General features: G+C 39.3%; 1 protein-coding gene across 1 annotated transcript; it reads left to right on the forward strand.

Annotated features, from left to right (window-relative positions):
- The first annotated feature begins 7192 nt into the window (after nucleotides 1–7192).
- Nucleotides 7193–18701, forward strand: LOC127353415 (transcription factor 12). The gene is made up of 13 exons (XM_051382623.1): nucleotides 7193–7372; nucleotides 9966–10065; nucleotides 11584–11726; nucleotides 11814–11937; nucleotides 12024–12094; nucleotides 12467–12563; nucleotides 12671–12744; nucleotides 13378–13554; nucleotides 14247–14361; nucleotides 14504–14657; nucleotides 16239–16468; nucleotides 17321–17498; nucleotides 17692–18701. The coding sequence occupies exons 1-12, from the start codon at nucleotides 7304–7306 to the stop codon at nucleotides 17461–17463; spliced, it is 1497 nt and encodes a 498-aa protein (XP_051238583.1). The 5' UTR covers nucleotides 7193–7303; the 3' UTR covers nucleotides 17464–17498; nucleotides 17692–18701.
- The last annotated feature ends 578 nt before the right edge of the window (nucleotides 18702–19279 follow it).

A 19279-nucleotide genomic window follows, 5' to 3' on the forward strand; every position in this document is an offset into this window, starting at 1 on the left:
GTCTGACGCTGTAGTTCCGCTGTTAGCCTGCAGGGGCGGTCCTGCAGGAAGCTGGTTGATCAGATAGTGACAATGACGGGTAAACAGCCAGGATGATATCACTTCACCATGTAAACCGGTCATTTACCAGCGTGTATTGATCTCTACATCTACCAATATGTGTCTATCGAATGATTATCTGATCAGAAAGAGGCAATACTCAAACACCAGACTGTCTACACAGACAGATTTTTTTCCAAGATTTGTCTCTGCTCATCACACAGCTTACTATTTTTTCCTTCGACTGAAATCTGAGACACAGCTGGCGGGAAAAATAACCTGAGAGGATGAATTGGACCGAGACTGTCTGCACCAGATATATAAATATACCGTTCACTTATGTCACATCAGTAAAAACTGCTGTAAATGATATATTACACACACACCCAGTTAGTTCCATTATAAAGACTGTTAACCTACAAATAATCAATAATGGTCCATATATCTCCCTTCATGAGAATATAAATTCAGAGGAATGAAGCCACCAGGTCAAAAAAAACACACAAGACCTGAATAAATTCTTTCATCATGACTTATTTTATGCTGCCATCTGTTGTTGGAAACAGGTAATGTTACTCCACTGCTCCACTGACTCCATGGTCATGAAACATAATGCAAGACAGCAATAGACTCAGACACACATGGGAAAGTATGTACGAGTATACAGTGACTTGGATGACCTCTTCAGATAAGAATAACAGGAACAAGAGGGGAATAATAGAAATGTTTGTTTCTGTTTGTTTGCCTGCTTGAAGTTGCGCTGCTCCAGTTTTTGTTTGTACATGTTTATTTAATGTATCTTGACCTGCTTACACGCCAAAAGAAGCCACACACACACACACACACACACACACACACACACACACACACACACACATTGTTGTGACATTATTTTCCATCTTTTCTATATTTTGGATAGCTGTCTGAGATTTTGTGAGAGATTCTGTGGAAGATAGATATATGTGGCCAATATTAACACATGTGAAAGGATGGATGGTAAAGCCTTAGATTTAGGAAGTATTGCCAGTCAGAGGACACAATAAAAAAAAGGTTGTGATCAAACATGTTGAGAAACAGAAAGTAGTGAAAACAGCATTTGCAAATGAACACTGGGAATATTTAGTAATATGATTAATTTACCAATTAAGTTCAATTATTTTCTAACAAGGACACTGGATTTATACCATAATAAGGATATATATCTGTAATTAGTATTACCTAAAGAAAGATAATGATGGCACTAAATTAAATGACAAGCCTGACAAGTGAAGCTACTTACTGTATGTTACCGTGTTTATTTCTTATCATATATAACTTGCATCATATTTGTTATGAGTATTTTGATTCCCTCTGTTTGGTGCAAGAGCCATTTAAAGTCTTTTAACTGGTGTCCATTTCCTGAATTTCTCCTAAGGGGGAGGATAAATAAAGGAATATCTTATCTTATAAGAACAAACTGTACATTGGACAAATACACATGCAGTACAATACTACTAGTACATCCTGGAACACAAGAAGGGGGATATACTGTTACAGATATACTGCTTTTCATGAATAAAAAGATTAATTTGGGATAAAAATACTTTGCTGTTAAGTCTCTTTATCAAGAAAAGGTTGAACATGTGCAGATTAATGATCATAGACCAGGTTTGTTTCTGACACACTTTAGAGTAATACAGGTGTGTGTGTTTAATATGAATTATTATAGTATATATAGTAGTTTAGTATAGTATTAAAGCATAAATAAGATGGTTGCTAATGGAAGTTGAGCCCATAATCTCATCGCTGGTATTTATTCCTCACTACGCTGACGATATTGTTCTTGTAGCTGAGACATAGAAAGTGTGTCAAATATCATTTATTGATAAACAGTCATACATTTTCTTTTACATATTTGATTTAATACCTTTACCTTTAACAACAATAAATGCTTTGAATATTTTAACCTACTAGCAATGGTTTCCCGTTTGGCAAAAGATGAATTACGTCAAATGTCAGCTATAATACCTTCATGCAATTGTATATATTGTGTGTTTTATCATAGAGTGAGCTGTAGTGATTTGGGGAGAGATTGTAAACAGAGAGAGTGTGCAGAAGTGAACTATGAGTTGTATCCTATAGTGCACAAAATAGCCACAAATCTCGTATGAGGAAGGGAGGCATGTGAGGTGAGGTATAGGGCTGGTATGGAGCAGATCATAAATATTTAATATCTTATGTATGATATTATTGATATTCCACTTGCTTCTATGCAGAATATAGGAATATATATCGTATAGATGCAGGTGAGCTGTGTACCCTCTATGATATTAAAATAAAACATTAATTTATCATAAAAATGAATAAATATTGTAGAACATATATACTTTTATATATATATATATATATATATATATATATATAGGTCTGTTTAGCCTTGTTTTGTTAAAACATGGAAACTGTAAATTGGAGTAAAACCTAAGAGCACTTACGTAAAGTTGAGGATTATGTTGTTAATTAAGCTGTAGTGTGTGTGACTAAGACGTCATTGGATGTTTTGAGAACAGTCTCTGAAACTGCTAAACATTTTCTCATTCATTTAACAGGGAAATGTTTTAATTATGATCGGATGGCCAACATGTCAGATTGTTATAGCTGGTGTAATTTGGTAAAATAGATCTTTGCCTCTACATTTAGATATTCTTGACAATTTCTCCATCTCTCCATAGCATATCACACACATCCATCAAACCATGTCATTTGCTGGCTTGTTAACAACACCGGAGGTGAGGAGCAGTGACACTTCATCTAAATCTCAAGAAAATGTTGTTTCCTTGTTAGTCATTGTTTTCTCACTCTATTTTTGACCTTCGGTTGCTGGCTATTCTGGACTGATTTATTTTACTGTCAATCTCCTGTCACTTCTGATTTGGACTGGAAGGTCTCATCTCAGCAGTCTTTGCCCTTGCTCATTCCTCCGAATGTTAAGATTTACACAACACTCCTCCCAAAGTTGCTGCCATTTTTGTGGCCGTGTCATGCCACGGTAACAATTTGCAATATCACCTCAATGTAGCCTACTTAGCTGTGAGTCACATGTAGGCTTACACTGCTTTATTATTAAAGTTTTACACTGAATATTGCTTATTAGAGGAATAGGTCACATTATTATGTGCCAATTATACCAAACCCAAGTTGTTTTACAGGTTATTTTGAAGGAAATTTGTTCCTAATACTTAAATATAATTAAAATATAAAGCCACCTATTAAAACAAAGACAAATTTATGAAGTAAAGCTGACATGGACAATCCAGTCTGAAGGAGCACAACAATGTTTCATATTTTCTGATAATTTTATTTTAAGTGAACCAATTAAAGCTAATATTCTGTACCATTTGCTGTTTATTGTTGTCACACGTAAACAAAATAAAATACCAGCTATTTTGTTTGTTTGTTTGTATTTTGATTTCATGACATGTTCCTTGGAAACAGGTCACACAGTAGACTGACACTGACCTAAAGTCACCTTCCTTCACATCGTGCATTATGGTGAATGTGGGACAGGGAGGTCACCGTGGTGCCCAGGTCGGTGAGTCTGGCTCTCACGTGCACCGTGCAGCCATGGCTGCTCCAATCCTCTTACAACCCCCCACTTCTTACAGCACTCAGGCCAGACTATAAGATCAGCTTGCTGTGGTCAGGTCTTATCCCGAAGATACAGTAGATCCTCAGCACAGAGTCACGCCAGCAGGTATCAAACACCACAGCCAATACGCTCACCTCTGTGTGTGCCCGTTAGGCCTGCTTGCTTTAAGATGCATTCACTGGTTTGTCCTCTAAAGGGAATTATTTACATATAGTTCCTATATGTGGTTTTTAAATTTTAGAAATTTAAAAACCAAATATCGGTAAGCCAGGATTTGTTTCAAGGTCAGATGTAATCTCACCACTGTGACATAACATAGATAATGCAGAGTGTGAGCCAAACTATTTTTATAGTCAACACTACTTCTACAGGGCTCATCCAAGAGTTTTGTTTAACTGTTTTGATGGTAAATTAATTGTTTGACTCATGTTTTAAGCAGAAATGCCAGACATCTGATGATTCCAGCTGTTAAATTGTGAGGATTTCACTATATGACCTAGGGTTATGGTAAATACTAATACACATTTGATCAAACAATTAATTAATTTAGTGAAACAAAATCTATAGATGTATAAATAATATAAATTTACAGCTCTAAAAGTAATCAAAGGTATTGTTATGTTTCTGTAAACCTTATGATTGGATGGGGCCCTGTAACACTGTGAAAGGCAAAGGCATCCATGGCGTGCGAGCAGTCAGAAAGACGTTTTAAGCATTTTACTACTGTTATAGATCCAAAAAATAACACTGTTTTGGATAAAACGCATTGGTACTTTTGTCAATGTTGTCTTTTGCTTTATCAGTTCAGTACCAGGGTAAAATGTGGGAGTCCCTGTCTTTGACGTCACTCACACAACCTATCCCAGGCAGATTTTATACAGTGTGTTTTTTTTCCTCCTTTTTCTTGGCGTCCTGTGGAAGAGCGGATGGGAAATTCTGATGTCATCAACCTTGGCACAGCAGGACAGAGGAGCATGCAGACCCTCAGGGTGCCACGATTGGTGCCCATGTGTTTGTGCCCCGTAGATGGTGAAATAGATGGTGTGGTGCTGCCCGCCTGTGCTGCACCTGCGTCCCAGCATGCTGATTGATCAGTTTGGTCATGTGGAATGTCACCATCTGCTCCCCAGTCCCACTCACCCCTTCTTGTGTGAATGCCAATCACTGGCAGGAAGATAGTTATTTAAGCCATGTCAAATCAGGCGCATGACGATGAGCAATATGCCAACAACACTTGAAATGTGTGTTGCAGGCGTAGTATGCACAACAGCATATCTTACAGTAAAAGGACAACCATGACTTCAGACTGCAAAGGGGTATATGCTTTCTTTTTGTTCTTCTTGGTTGGCCGTATCAATATGGATTTTTTTTCCCCCTTACAGAATATAATCAGATTTTCTGCCCCTCACTAATATATTCTGCAGAAATTGAATGTGACAACTGACGGGTGCACTGGTGGCGTGAGTTTGTTTTTATTTGTTTGCATAAAAAGTCTTAATTTCCTTTCTTTTATTTTGATTACAGCTCCATTTATTTCTCCTCCTTCCCCTTCAGTTGCTCTTTTTGGCCTCTTAATGGCCAACAACCTATCAGGGGGCCATCAGGAGTGACATTCTTCATTGTAGAGCGTCATAACCAATGACATTTCAACCATGGGAAAATAAAGATATGCAAATTTGAACTCATTAACATTTGCATTACCTGTTTGAATAATCGCACTCCTGACAAGACTGCAATTAACTAAGATTGATGCAAAGTTCAGGGTTAGGGGACTGTATATATTTGCTCTTGGATCATTTACCAAAGATGTGTATGTGTGTGTTTGTGTGTATATGTGTGTTATGCATACTTAGTGTGTCAGATAAAAGAACTGATCTCTGTCAGAGGAAAAGGTCATTCAGTAGCCACTGATCTTGAATCTTTAATTTTGTTATTCATTTTTGGCTTTAGACACTGAGAACATTTCTATATAACCTGTATTTTAACTTAATAAAAAAATCATCTTATTCCTATTAAAAAAGAAGGAAAGATCGACAAATGATTGTTCTAAATAGACTGACCTCCTAACCCAGTTAACACTAGCGTGGCTAGTTGGGATTAGACGTTGACTTTAAGGAAGCTGAACAGACTCAGCTCACCTTTAGATAGATTGAAACAAGCTGACAGTGCTGTGTTTTCTGCTCTCAGATCAGTTTGTCACATGTCTCCTTGTTATGCTCCTGTTGCTTAAATGACAACTTTCACTATCAGTTATGTACAAAAACATTTTTTACTTTCCAATTTTTTTCTTACTTCAATAGATGTTATGGAAAGATTTCAAATTGTTGTTAGTTTAGCCACATTCCTCACAGACACCATCCCCTCTGGCTTTGGGGTAAACACTGGAAGGTTAGTAAGACAATGTGTTTAAGATAAAGACTGTGGTGCTGCTGTCCAAGTGGGAACTATTTGATTGGATTCTTGTGAGGTCTCTTCAGGACAAAATGCTTTGCCAGGACAGTGTGGCACGCTGCAGGTCGCAGCATCCCGCCAACTGCAGTGTTTTTCTCCTCGCTGGTGAATTGTATTTATGTAACATACAGAGAATACTGCACCAAATACAGCAGGTCAGCTCCTTTTACTGTTTGCACACTCTCTATTCTGGCTGTTGAAGTATTTTAATATGCAATTTAAACATATCTAATATGAGCAGTTCAGGCGGTTGACTCTCTTATGGAAGTTTATGAAGAAATAATCCAGAAATCATAAATCTGAGTGGTTTGTTTACACATGCAGGAGGTCAATTTCAATGTCAGCACCGGGGCAGCAGACAGTGGATTTTACCTCACACAGGAAGTCTGACTGTTTAGGTGTTTTGCTTTATCAGTTCACCCAGACAGACTACTGTATAAATAAACTTTAACCCAGCCACTGGAGGAGCTTGCCACGCCGCACGTGCCTACAAACTAAGACTTTGTTCTATTTGTAAATGTAGGGCAGACAGGGGTGTGGTATCCTCTGTTTACTGGAACCCTCTACCTGTCTAACAGGAGATAATCTTCATGGCGTCATCACTGCTTGCTGGTCTTGAGGAGCGGTTTCTGAGTTTGCTTGCATATGATTTTACACTAACATAGGATGTCACAGGAAAAGGATGACAGCTGAACAACAAAATGTATAATCCACACTGGTGATGCATTTTTTCCCTCTCTTTGCTTTGGTGTGGTCAAGGTGTTTGGTCATGCATGGGTGGGGAATTCCCTGATTATTACAAGTTTCAGTTATTTTTATGATGCCAATTTGCACAAACTGGCTTTTTAATAGTCAACACACACTAATTACACTAATTACTTCAGCTGTACTATGTTTATTCAATAACTGAATTGTTTCTTATACAATAAAAAAAAAGTATGCTCATAATAGTCTGGACCATCTTGTAGTACAGTAATAGCATCAACCATTGGCCACCCCCTCTCTGCTGCCTGGAATGGTCCGGCCCTTATTTGCATAAGTTGTCTGCGGGTAGCTGCATGACCAGCAGGGGTAGGTTAGGGGAAGGAGTGCATGTGGACTACATACACATGAGTATAGACACAGAGAGACGAGCTGTGTGTGGACTGTATCGTGAGCCTGGAGTCTTGCACTGAACTAGACAGAGTTATGTACTGTGCTCATCCTGTCTCCGGCACAGGCAACAACTCATTGATGTATTGCTACAACATGAAACCAGTGAGTACATTTCTTATATATATATATATTTCTGTTTGATTTCCCAGAGCATTAATGGCACTGTCAGTGTGTTTGGTGATGATGCTGTTGCACTCTTTACTTGTTTTCTTAGATGTTCTGTTTGTTTGTTGACTTGCACTAGTTTCCATCTTTATCTGTTTACAGTGGATGAACAGTGTGATCTCTAACTGACATTATCCAAAATGTTGCACCAGTAAGAAATGTGTTCACACGTGCAACCTGTATAAAAGTCAAGAGTATTATAATTCAAGATGTTCTAATTTGGATTTAACTTTTGAGTGAGGCATTTTAGAGCGGATGGTTCCCTCTCTGAACACATTTGTTGGGATGTAAGGTTGTTTTCATGTGGCTGCTTTGCATGTGTGTGCTTTTCTGTGTAAGTGAGAGACAGAGTGAGAGAGAGGGTTTTGTGTTTTGGAGAGATCATGTCTGTAGTTTGTGCTGAATGTGTCACTTCCTTGAAGAGTTGTGTACATGATATGAAGCTTATTCTTGTTTGAACTTCAGTGGTTGCAACTTGCAACTTGAGTTAATGCAAGAACAAAGAGTTTTCTTTGAGTTAATGTGTCACTTGGTTGTTTGTTTAGTTCCCCATTAACAGCATTTAGTTCACATAATTGTCCTACAGTAAAAATCACAATTACCCACAAATCACACAACTTATAACAACTCACCATGCACGGCACCTAAAATAATGTTCAGTTAGTATAACACCTCACTCACTTTTGGTTTCATGTTGACAAACTCATGTTAAAATGCACCGGTGAGACTCATGCTTCCTGTTAAGCTAAGCACCATGTAGTCAAGCCTAGCAGCAGAAAACATCTTGACATGAAGCAGATTGCTGTTATTTCTATTTGATTTAACTCTGCTATGTTGGAGCAGTCCCTCCACCGCTGCAGCCATTATCAAAGGCAGCTTTGATCTTTGTGAGACTAACCATATCCAGACATCGTGGATCACAGAGGCAGAAAATTGGTTGCATGTGGCTGGAGCTGGCCATGGTGGAGCACAGCATAGGCCCTGAATAGCAAGTTGATATTTCACTCATCTAGCATGATAATGCTGTGTGCATTTACAATGGGAAAAGCTTGTATCTCTTTTTCTTTTTCTTTTTCTTTTTTTTTTTTTTACAAGTTTTTGTATAATTTTGTGTCCCGTGTATGTATATGATGATTATGACTTTTTTTAATACACTTTCTTTATAGCCTATTTGTCTACACATGCAGCTAAGTGGAGTGGATTGCTGACAAATCAAATTTCATTGTATTTAATATGCAATGACAATAACGCCTCTAATCTAATCAAAATGTATTTTTAGATTAAAATAACTTTGGAAATGCAAATCACACATTGACAAAAATGACACAGGTTCAAAATGATTATTTCAGGCACATATGCAGGTTTCATAGTATTTAAATTCTCTCTTAGTTGTGGTCTTTATTTGCCCTTATCATTTGTGATGCCATGATTGATGGTTCCTAAATCAATGCTATGCTAAAGGAGGATTCCATGGTGACGGCCCCTCTCCAGCGGGGGCCAGAGAGGGCGTGCTGGGGCGGGGGTGTGACCATTATTAACGGGTCGCCTGCTATGCTGATGGTAAGGAGGACAATTGGCTTTATCCTCCGCCATATGCTGCCCATGGCGGCTCAGACGGGCCCAGTGTCGGCAGGGGCTCCTCTGTTTGGCCTAGCCCACAATCACCATGGGACTCATGCCAGCCAGGGTCATGGCTGCGTGTGTGTGTGTGCTTAAGTGCGTGAGTCTTTGTGTGTGTGTGTGTGTGTGTGTGTGTGTGTGTGTGTGTGAGCCTGCGAGTGTGCTTGCACGAGCATACTCAAGAGAGTCTTTAATAGCCTGCTTTACAGAACTTGTCGTCCGGGTAACTGACACCCCATTGATGCTGCGCAGGGAGGTTTATTTTCATTTCCTGGGGCACATCAAAGCAATCGAGGGAGGTGCAGGTGCAGCCCAGACCTCTTGGTGTGTTTGAGTGAGTGAGCATGTGTTGGTGTGTTTTGTGTGCATATGTGCAGTTTCTAGCCTTGTGCTTTACAATTAAAAGGAAAAAAAAAAAACATTAACCAAAGGTGCCTTTAGATGAATGTTTGCTCTGTTTTCTTTTTACAATATTTTATTTCCTACAGAAGGGGCTCATTAGGGTAATACTCTCTGTTTGGTTTCTCTCTGAGGACAAGTATGAGTAGGCCTGTAATTTAATTTTATTTGGATGGTGAATCGTATCCCAGTCTTCTGAAGCCAGCCGAACCTGATCATGATTAGGGCAGGGATTTCTCATGGTGAATGGTTCCTAAATCCGGATGAGGAGGTGCACGGATCTGCAGCTTATGGATTATCGCAATAGCTCTAAGTGTGCATCAGCTCTCTGCTTTGTTTTCGTAATACTGTTGCTTCAGCTCACACTCACAGTATTCATGCATTTGTGCCAGTAAGATTGGTTTGAGTGATACAGTCTTATAGAAAATAATTTGTGTTTATGTTTGTGTGCATTTTGTTATGATTCAAGGTTGTTTTCCCAACAATTCCTTAAACAAGCTCTTCTCTTTAGGTTTATGGGCAGTCTCCCACTAATGACGACATCAACCAGAACTCATCTTTACACCCATCCATCAAGGCCCCCAGCAATGTGTTCGCAAGCACCTTCTTTGGTGAGCTCAAACAATCCAAAATGAACATGATTATCCATTGCCATTCTAGTAGTATAACCAAAACAGCCATCTAGTTCAAGTTTAATTAACCCTATGAATACACCAACTGACTGCTTTGCCTGCTTAGATTTCTAAATGGGAAACAGTGAAATGTTCAGAACTCAGGTCAGCTGTGTTGGCCTTCTCTTAGTGTATACTCCATGTTCAAGGTTCAATTGGTTCATCCATAAAATCATAGAAACTGCAGTGCCCTCATCCTAATCAAACAACGCTGATTGCAGAGCATAAGAAATAAATACACATAAAATAAAGCATTAGATAACAAGAACCACAAGGTTTATTCCACAATAAAAACTATTCAATGAGACTGAGCATCTACAGCCAGTCTAGCAGTTGAGTCTGAATATCATCAGTTTTGTAAGTGATTTTGACCTGATGATGCCACTAGATAAAAGGCCAGAGGTTATTAAATACATCATTTATTAAATTCATTTAAAATTCTGTGCCAAATTTAATTGGAATCCATCCAATAGTTACATTTCAGACATTTCACTTAAAACCACAAATGTAAACCCAATGATCAGCATGGAACTATGAATGTCCATCCAATAGTTACTGAGACATTTAAGTGTTGGGTTTAAAACCATTCAAACAATGGCATAAATTATATGTCCTGTGACCTTGATGTCATTTTTTCAGATTCTGAGTTATTATTGGGAAACATCAAGTGAAATGCAGCGCACATAATCAGTGGTGGATTTGATGTTGAGCCTAGTATAAACAAAACTGGGCTATTTATGACAATAGTTTGACATAAATCTAACAAATGTTAGCTAATGCTTGCAACTGGCATCACCAAAAAGAAGCTAAACATTCATACAGTCCGAAGAACCCCAAAACATGCACTAGAACTTCTCCTGACCCAGTGACTCATAGCACGTATTAACTTTCAAATATTGGTAATTTGTGAATACCAAGAAATTATTTTGCAAAAGAAACAACTTTATCACAGATAGTTATTATATGTATTAAAAATAAAATTCAATCATCCTGTGGCCTTGACAACAGCCTTACCTAAGAATGATTCGTTATTATCTACAGTGAGTGGGTGGGTCCTCTTCTATGGAATCATGTTGAACCACTGGCTCTAGATAGGGATTTTTCCTACACTCTTGTAAGGCGAGCGGTTTTCTTTTGGTTGCAATCTGCTACTTCACCACTAGATGCCACTAAATCCTACACACTGGTCCTTTAAGATTGCATTAAAATTTCAATTAACTTATCATATTTAATGTTTAATAATGATTTAACAAGCCTTTAAAAACTGTGCATTCCCTGTGATTCTCAGATCTCAGCTAAAGATTGTCACATGACTTCTATAAATGAACATTGTCCAGACATTGATTGAGTGATAGGGCTTCATTGTTTCAAAAGAGGCTGCTGTACAGCTTCATGACTTGACTGGCTGCTTGAGATGCTGTTCCAGTACAGGCTATAACATATCGTTATCCATTTCAGAGGGGACAAGCAATTCGCCCGACATCTGGAATGCTGTAAATGGACTGAACCAGCAGGGCTATGAAGGTGCACTGGGAGCAGCCACAACCCACCAAACACAGCCGGGGAATTACAGCAACCTGCAACCGCCACACAATCACCTGGTGAGATTTACCTCCAGGACCTTGGATGTTGACAGCACAGCACGTTTTAACCCCTGTGGATTAAATGTGTGTTTGTTTACTGTTCAGGACTACTCCCCACATTCGGTGATGGCTGCTGATATGAACAGGGGCCTCCCACCGATGTCCACATTTCACCGCAACAATACAGCACCACGCACTCCATCAATCAACACCTCAGAGAATTCCACAGGTGAGGAAAATGGAGAAAATGATCTTTCAGCTGAGGTTTGTCTGCTCTTTATTGTAATATTTTACAATGGGTGTTCTTTTTTTCAGTCTCAGGGAGCCAGAGAAATGTGTCAGGAGGGTCACAAACAGGCGATACCTTGGGCAAAGCTCTGGCCTCTGTAAGTATGCACCACCTTAATCCCATTAGACCGGCTCATCTATGCCGTGTTATGTTCAAACGGTCAGACTAAAGCATGAAAACCAAGCCCCGAAAGCCCCACCGGTATAATGCAGTACGAGAATAGTTGTTTGCTGATGCCAGTCACAGACTAGTGCATATTAACGAAAGGCTACTCTCATGCTGCTGGACTTTTTATTGGCTGCTGACTAGTAAAATGACCAGAATTGATGAGTTTAGTTCAGGTTACGAGCCTGCCCCAAAGGCTGTGGCAGCAGCTATAAAACCTTACGCAGAAATGACAAGTTGTGCTTTTAAAATGATCCATGTCCTACTCAAACTCCTGCCCCTCCTTCTCTCTGTCTGTTACCAGATTTATTCCCCCGATCACACCAGCAGCAGCTTCCCCTCCAGTTCATCCACACCGGTGAGGTCTCCGTCCCCGATGCCGAACGCAGCTGAACCTGCAGGTAAACTGGACACATGCTGCTATAGCAGCTGCCCAGAGTGAAATATTATTTATTCTGTATATCTCAACCCCTTCCTGGTCTAAATTGGTTGTTTTTCTTCCTCTCAGGTACCAACATGTGGCCCCGGAGTTCAGTTCAGGCACCAGTCTCACCACACTATGAGTCTTCACTTATATCACTGGTAAAGACCTGATGTTATATGTATGTTCTTATTGTGTCATATAAGAGATAAATAAATGAAAAAAATCAACACTGATGAGCATTGCAGCAGCAGATACCAAAAAAGAATATTAAAGAGCAAAAATAATCAAACAAATATGTGCCTTCAAAGTATATTCAAACAACAATAAATAGTCAAATATATATAAGCATTAGTATGCATACATACCTGGACCATTAATATGAAATGGCTTTGCTTAATATACCAGTTCAGTATTCACAGTAGAAGAGAGTAGCTCAACAACAGACATCCAGAAGAGACTGTAAACCGCTACAAATGAGGGAAAACTGGAAAAAAGCACACCGCACACTTACGGTTTGCACTGTGCATAAAGCGTGTGGCCTGAATTTTTCCTGAAATTACAGAGACCTCAAAGGTTATTTGCTTTCTTGCAGAGAGTTAGCTGACAGCTATTTGCCAAAATATTAAACTATTCCTTTAAGGTTTAAAGGGAAAATGTTGACCTTTTCTTGACTGTTTTTGTCAAAACTCTGTGCAGAAAACTGCAGTTTTTTGTTGTCTCCTGATTGACAAATGCCAGAAAAAAAATAAAAAAACTAACAATTTTAACTTTTTGTCTCTTGGTGTTTGCAGTCTCAGGTGGAGGACCGACTGGACAGACTGGATGATGTAATCCACGTCCTGAGGAACCACGCTGTGGGCCCCACGGCTGGTCTGCCCTCTGACATCCACACCCTGCTGAACCAGACCCACCAGGGCCATCCGGGATCTGCCAGCACTCTGCCGCTCACCTGTCACACTCCAGCCATGGTTAACAACCATTTCTTTGAAGTATTTAGAGAAGGACAGAGCAGTGTGTATGGAAATGTGTGTACAGTATGTGTGTGTGCTGGTGTTCAGTTTCAGGAACTTTCCATCCACTATGTCTGCATGTTTTCCTCATGTAAAGGTTGTTGTCCTTGAAATAGGAAACTGAGCACAATGGGGAAAGCGCGTCGCCCTTGTATGGAGAGCGTACAGTATGTGCAGACTCTAATTCCACTCTGGGGTGATGGGGGACGCCTGCATCGCGCACTCCCATTCCAGCATGTTTCGCTTTCAGCAGACCAGGGGATTTTGGCCCAGCTGGAGTGGAAGTATATGCAGAGGAAAGGGGTTTTTAGTCTAATCCTTTGGGGGAGGGGGGTATTAAATTCTCTCACTTTTATTTTTCCAAATGATGTGTCTGTTTGACATGAATCATTCCTGAAGAGAATTAGTGGTATGTTTAGGGAGTATATGGTAGTTTTAAGGGAAGGATTAAGATTGTCTGAGATTAAATTAATTCTGTAGAGGGAGAGATCTACCCAGTATTACGTCGGAAATGAGGGGGCAGCTGTTGGGTTTGTGACTTATTTCTCAGTGGTTGGATCCAAGAGTTGTATGGGACTGAGCTAGGCTTGTTGTCTTGTGAGCGCATGAATATTGCCCGAGTCTCATCCCATTCTTTTTGTGTCGTAAAGGTTGAAGCTGTCAGTATGAACAACAACTCAGCCTTCCAGAGCCGCACACAAAATGGCCACCCATACCCAGCCAGGCAGAGGACCATGCTTCAGTCCATGCAAAGTGGAGGCAGAGGCGAGTCATTATTCTCATCCATCTGCGGCTGCATTCATATATTTCACCTCCTTTATCTACACTTTTGAATCTTGGAACTATTAGGACTCAAGAGAAGTCACAGTTTTAATGTTTTTTAATTATTTTGTGTGCTCTCCCACAGGAGGTCCGGGAGTTCAGGGTAATCTGGAGCTGAAGATGGAGAGCGCAGAAAGGGAAGAGATGATGCACACCAATCACAGTCACAGCTCTGACAGCCAGAGATCAGATGAGGAGAGTGAACACAAAACACAAGGAGAAATCAGTGGAGGGAACAGGTAAACAGTCCCACTTTCCTGTGTCTCTCTAAGCAGAACAAACCTGGTGTTTAAAACCAGCTGCTGAATGTGAAGTGTCAAAGAAAAACTGCCTCATTGTGCTGAAAGGTTTGCGGTGTGCATGATTGATAATCTGCAATGAAAAAACTGAATGCACGGTAGCACAGCAGATTTCTAAACAATAGTCCCTCACTCAAAGGCAAGTGTTAGAGGCTTCTTGCTATTCAGTTTCACTAATGTAAAATACTGTCAGCCCCCCTGCGGTGAAGGACAGCTGTGTCCAGGCGAGTCTATTCAGTGCTGCCTCATATTTCTTCTTCATGTTGCATTAAGATGCAGTAAATTAAATGAGGAAAAAAAAGAGGATCTGCCAGGACATACAGTAAATGGTTAAGACATCATTGATAGAAAGGTGTATTTTCTAGTGGGGTTATCAAAAAATCCCTAAAACATAAAGGTGGGACAAATGAGTATTTTTACAGTATTCTGTCCTCAGTAGCTAAAAAATACAGAGTAAAATACAGAATAGGCTGAGATTTCAATGCACTTGTATAATTTATAACTAGCTGAAACTATCATATTACAACTTATTTTCATTATAACATCAACAACATCATTATTAATTAATAAATTGTTCTCAATTAATTTTTTAATCATTAAAATCGAGAAATCGAGGTTGGAAATAGGAAGTATTTGGTATTTTTAGCTTTTAAAATTAATAATTAACTAAATAATTATTAATCATTTATAAAAAACAGTTGCTGATTCATTTTCTGTTAATCAACAGATTGTTTCAGCTCTATTTGTGACAATGGACTTAATCATTTATGAGGATGGCAAATAAAAATGTGGATCTTTAAAGTCAGTGTTAGTGATTTAAAACCATCCTGTACATCTTGAAAACCTCACAGATGAATTAGATGTCGTTTGTCTCATAGGTCACTTCAGGACAGACTTCTACATCAGCTCTGATGCCCAAGTGCATGTTTTCTTTTTTATGTAGATCTATAATCTAGTTGAGGGATATTGATGTTGACATGTGGATGACCCTCCAGCAACAATTTTACCACTGGACATATTTGTTAGTTTTTAGTTTCTTATTCAAACTGAGTGACACAATGACTGAAAGCAATTGTTCAAATGTGATCATCTCTTGACTATCAGTGGTTATTGACTGAGTAGGGATTTTCCAAAAAAAAAAGTAATAAAATGCTCTCATGGATTAATTATTCATAAACGTGGGCCTGATCACATGATTGTGTTGTCAGTGTACTATGTAAGCCCTTTTCACAGAACAAATGAGTGTATATCAGATGACATCAGTAGACTCAGTAACATCAGCTCAGTGACCAGCAGAGGGCAGAGAAATCCACAGTATAACTCAACACAGCCCTCTTATCTGTGACCCACTGAAGAATTAGGGTTAGGGTTGTGCTGAATTAGGGTATTGGCACCTTTTTGGGGGGCCAATTCAGGCATTTGATCGTCCTAAGTTTAAAAATATAAATCTGTAATTTTAAAAGATTCACACAATAAATGATATCCTTACCAGCGTGTTCATATACCTTGTTGATGTTGTAGTATCCATGAGGATGAGGACCTGAGCCCGGAACAGAAGGCCGAACGTGAGCGCGAGAGGAGGATGGCCAACAACGCCCGTGAACGCCTGCGTGTGCGGGACATCAACGAGGCCTTCAAGGAGCTGGGTCACATGTGTCAGCTGCACCTGAAGAGTGAGAAGCCACAGACCAAACTGCTGGTGCTGCACCAGGCCGTGGCAGTGATCCTCAGCCTGGAACAACAAGTCAGAGGTCAGTGCCTCGCTGCTGCAGGCTGTATGTCCTCTCTGATGGTCCCACCTCAGAGGGGGGTGAAATAAATGTCTCTCAAATCAAGTAAAAGAGACAGTGGAAATATGATAGAGACCTATAACTAGAGGTTGGGAGTTAGAGTTGATACAGACTCTAAACAGGTTTTTTATCTACTTACCCACATTTTAATTTGTTTGCTTTGCTTCTCTTTTTTATGAAGTTAAATGCATTCATTGATTGAGTCCAATACTCACTCTCTTTTGGTTTCAGTGTCTACCGAGCAGCTAAATGCTCCGCTATGTTCTCCGGCTAGTTGCTAACTTTATTTGTCTGCTGTTTGGTGCTGGGCAGGTAGTAGTGTTGCCAAAGCATTTTCACTAAAAACAGCTGCCTGCTGCGGCCGTAAACTACTGTACACTGGTGAGAGCTGAGAGAGTGAACCAAAACATTAAAGTTGCAAACGCTAAAATGAAAAATATGAGCTGAAAGATGCTAAAAAGCTCCACAGAGCTGAGAGGAGGTAAAAATGTAGTGTAGTGATCTGATCCATTATTAACTTATTGAAGCAGCTCTAAATGCCTCTGTGAGCAGACCTAAAAAATACACCTTTGTTAACAGCAGTGCACTTAATTTGCAAAGACAATAATTGGTAATACACTAAGATTAATAATGGCAGAAAAATCAGCAGTCAAGGCAGAATTCATGAGGTACTTTCCTTGGGTTTCCTCAGAACTAACATACCTGAATCTGTATTACACATACAATAGAAACGAATAACATCCTGGTACTACCACATATCTTCGGTTTCTTTGTTTAGTCAAACGCTAACCCACTGTTTGTTGAATCCCGCAGAGAGGAACTTGAATCCCAAGGCAGCGTGTCTGCGGAGGAGAGAGGAAGAGAAGGCATCTGCAGTCATGACGGATCCACAGTCCATGCATCTGGCTTTCCATCCCAATCTGACGGACCCAGCCAACCCCATGGGCCACCTCTGAGCATCTGATAATGACTACATCAAATCCAACATCAAGTATGTAACATTAACTTACACATACATGTTCATATGTGACAAATATGTTAAACATATGGTTAAAAAGCTTTTATGAGATATAAACGTAGATCTTTAGAACAAATTTCTTTAATTTATTCATTAATTAGTCATATTTATATTAAGTCTCTCATTTTGTCGTTATATCTGACGTCACTGTGTCTTTTATGTCCAGATGTTGAGTGAAGAGCATCCAGCTGTTTTTGGAGGTCCAGCGTTTCGTCTGAATTCGAATCCAAACCAGCGAAGAGGTCGACCTCTCTGTTTGTAAAGTGTGATGCAGTTGAACAATCATCTCCTCACTCCCCAAACGGACTTTCTAACTTTGTGCCTAAACTTTACTTGTAACAGACAAATGCATTGTAAGCTGCAGATGTTTTGTACATATTTTGTATATTTATTGATTATCTGTCTGTTTGAATATATCTGAGAGGATGAACCCCGGTAGTGACAAGGTGTCATCTGCAAAGCTAGATATGTTTCTGACTGACTTTTACAGTGTATCACTATTTACCACATACACTCGTGATTTCCACCGAGCTCAGAGGACTGACATTCCCACATTTGTGTGTTCAGACAGCGGATTTCATTTGTCCTGTGTGTGTTGATAGAGAGAGAGAGCTGTGGTGTGTGTGTGTGTTGCAGGAGTTTGACCATTCTGTGAATGAACAGATCTCCGAGAATGTTCTTTAACATGTGGGCATCATCTGTTATTTGTACAGTATATTTGTGTTATAGCACCATTAACAAGATTACACGTAATGATACACTGATGGACAGGATCCCTCTTCTTCTCAGTGTGATTATTGCTCTTCAGATGTAGTCGAAAGCTCTTTGCATGTTTGAGTTTTTAATAGAAGATTTCAGCTTTTCTAAGTTATGTAACTTATCTTTTATACAAATATTGTGAATTTCATAATGTCTCTATTTACTTTTGTCACTCTGATTTTACACGAGACGTAGTTTTACTAGACGTAGCCAACATTTCATGCTCTGAGCAATACAGTATTACAGAATAATTGATGTCTTGTTTGTTTATCACACTGCTGAACAAATAATAAATAATAATCAAAAATAATCTGAAATACTCCTATCATAACATGTACAGTATGTGTACAGTTTGAAGTAGCCTAAAGGCATGTGTCAAAATGATAATGTAGCAATAAATGTCTTTTTTTTCAAATAGTTTGAGTCTGTGTGTTATGTAATTTATTTTAGAAATGTAAAGCACACATGCACACACACTTACACGCACAAACAATGGTGTTAAATAGCACTAAAAGTGTTTCCTTGGCTCACAATCCCAGAGGAACAGCTTTTGGTGCTATAGCCCTTATTTTTAAATGTGCTATATACGTCCTTTAAAGTGCCATATAAGTGGTTCCCAACATGGGGGTCAGGACTCCCACTAGGGGTCACCAAAGCTTCTTGATTCAAAGGGGTGTAAGAAAAAGTACTATTTTATAATGAGTCGTTTTTTTTTACAGACACTGCAGATCAACTTCCAGGGAGTCGAACCAAACACTGGCTGTAGATTGAGCCTTTCACTGTCTCTTATACACACAATAGAGACGCAAGGGGTGTTCAGTCAGTTGCGAAATCTACAACTTCACCACTAGATGCCACTAAATCCTTCACACTGGTCCTTTAACATTTTATCTAGTTTAAAAACCATTAGATGACTTCAAAGTTCTCCTCTGATGGGTCACAACATAAATCTAAGAGTTGTGATTTGATTAACGGGGTAATAAATAAATTCTGGA

This window comes from Dicentrarchus labrax, unplaced genomic scaffold (assembly GCF_905237075.1).
Source record: "Dicentrarchus labrax unplaced genomic scaffold, dlabrax2021, whole genome shotgun sequence".
In the NCBI taxonomy this organism is placed as follows: Eukaryota; Metazoa; Chordata; class Actinopteri; family Moronidae; genus Dicentrarchus; species Dicentrarchus labrax.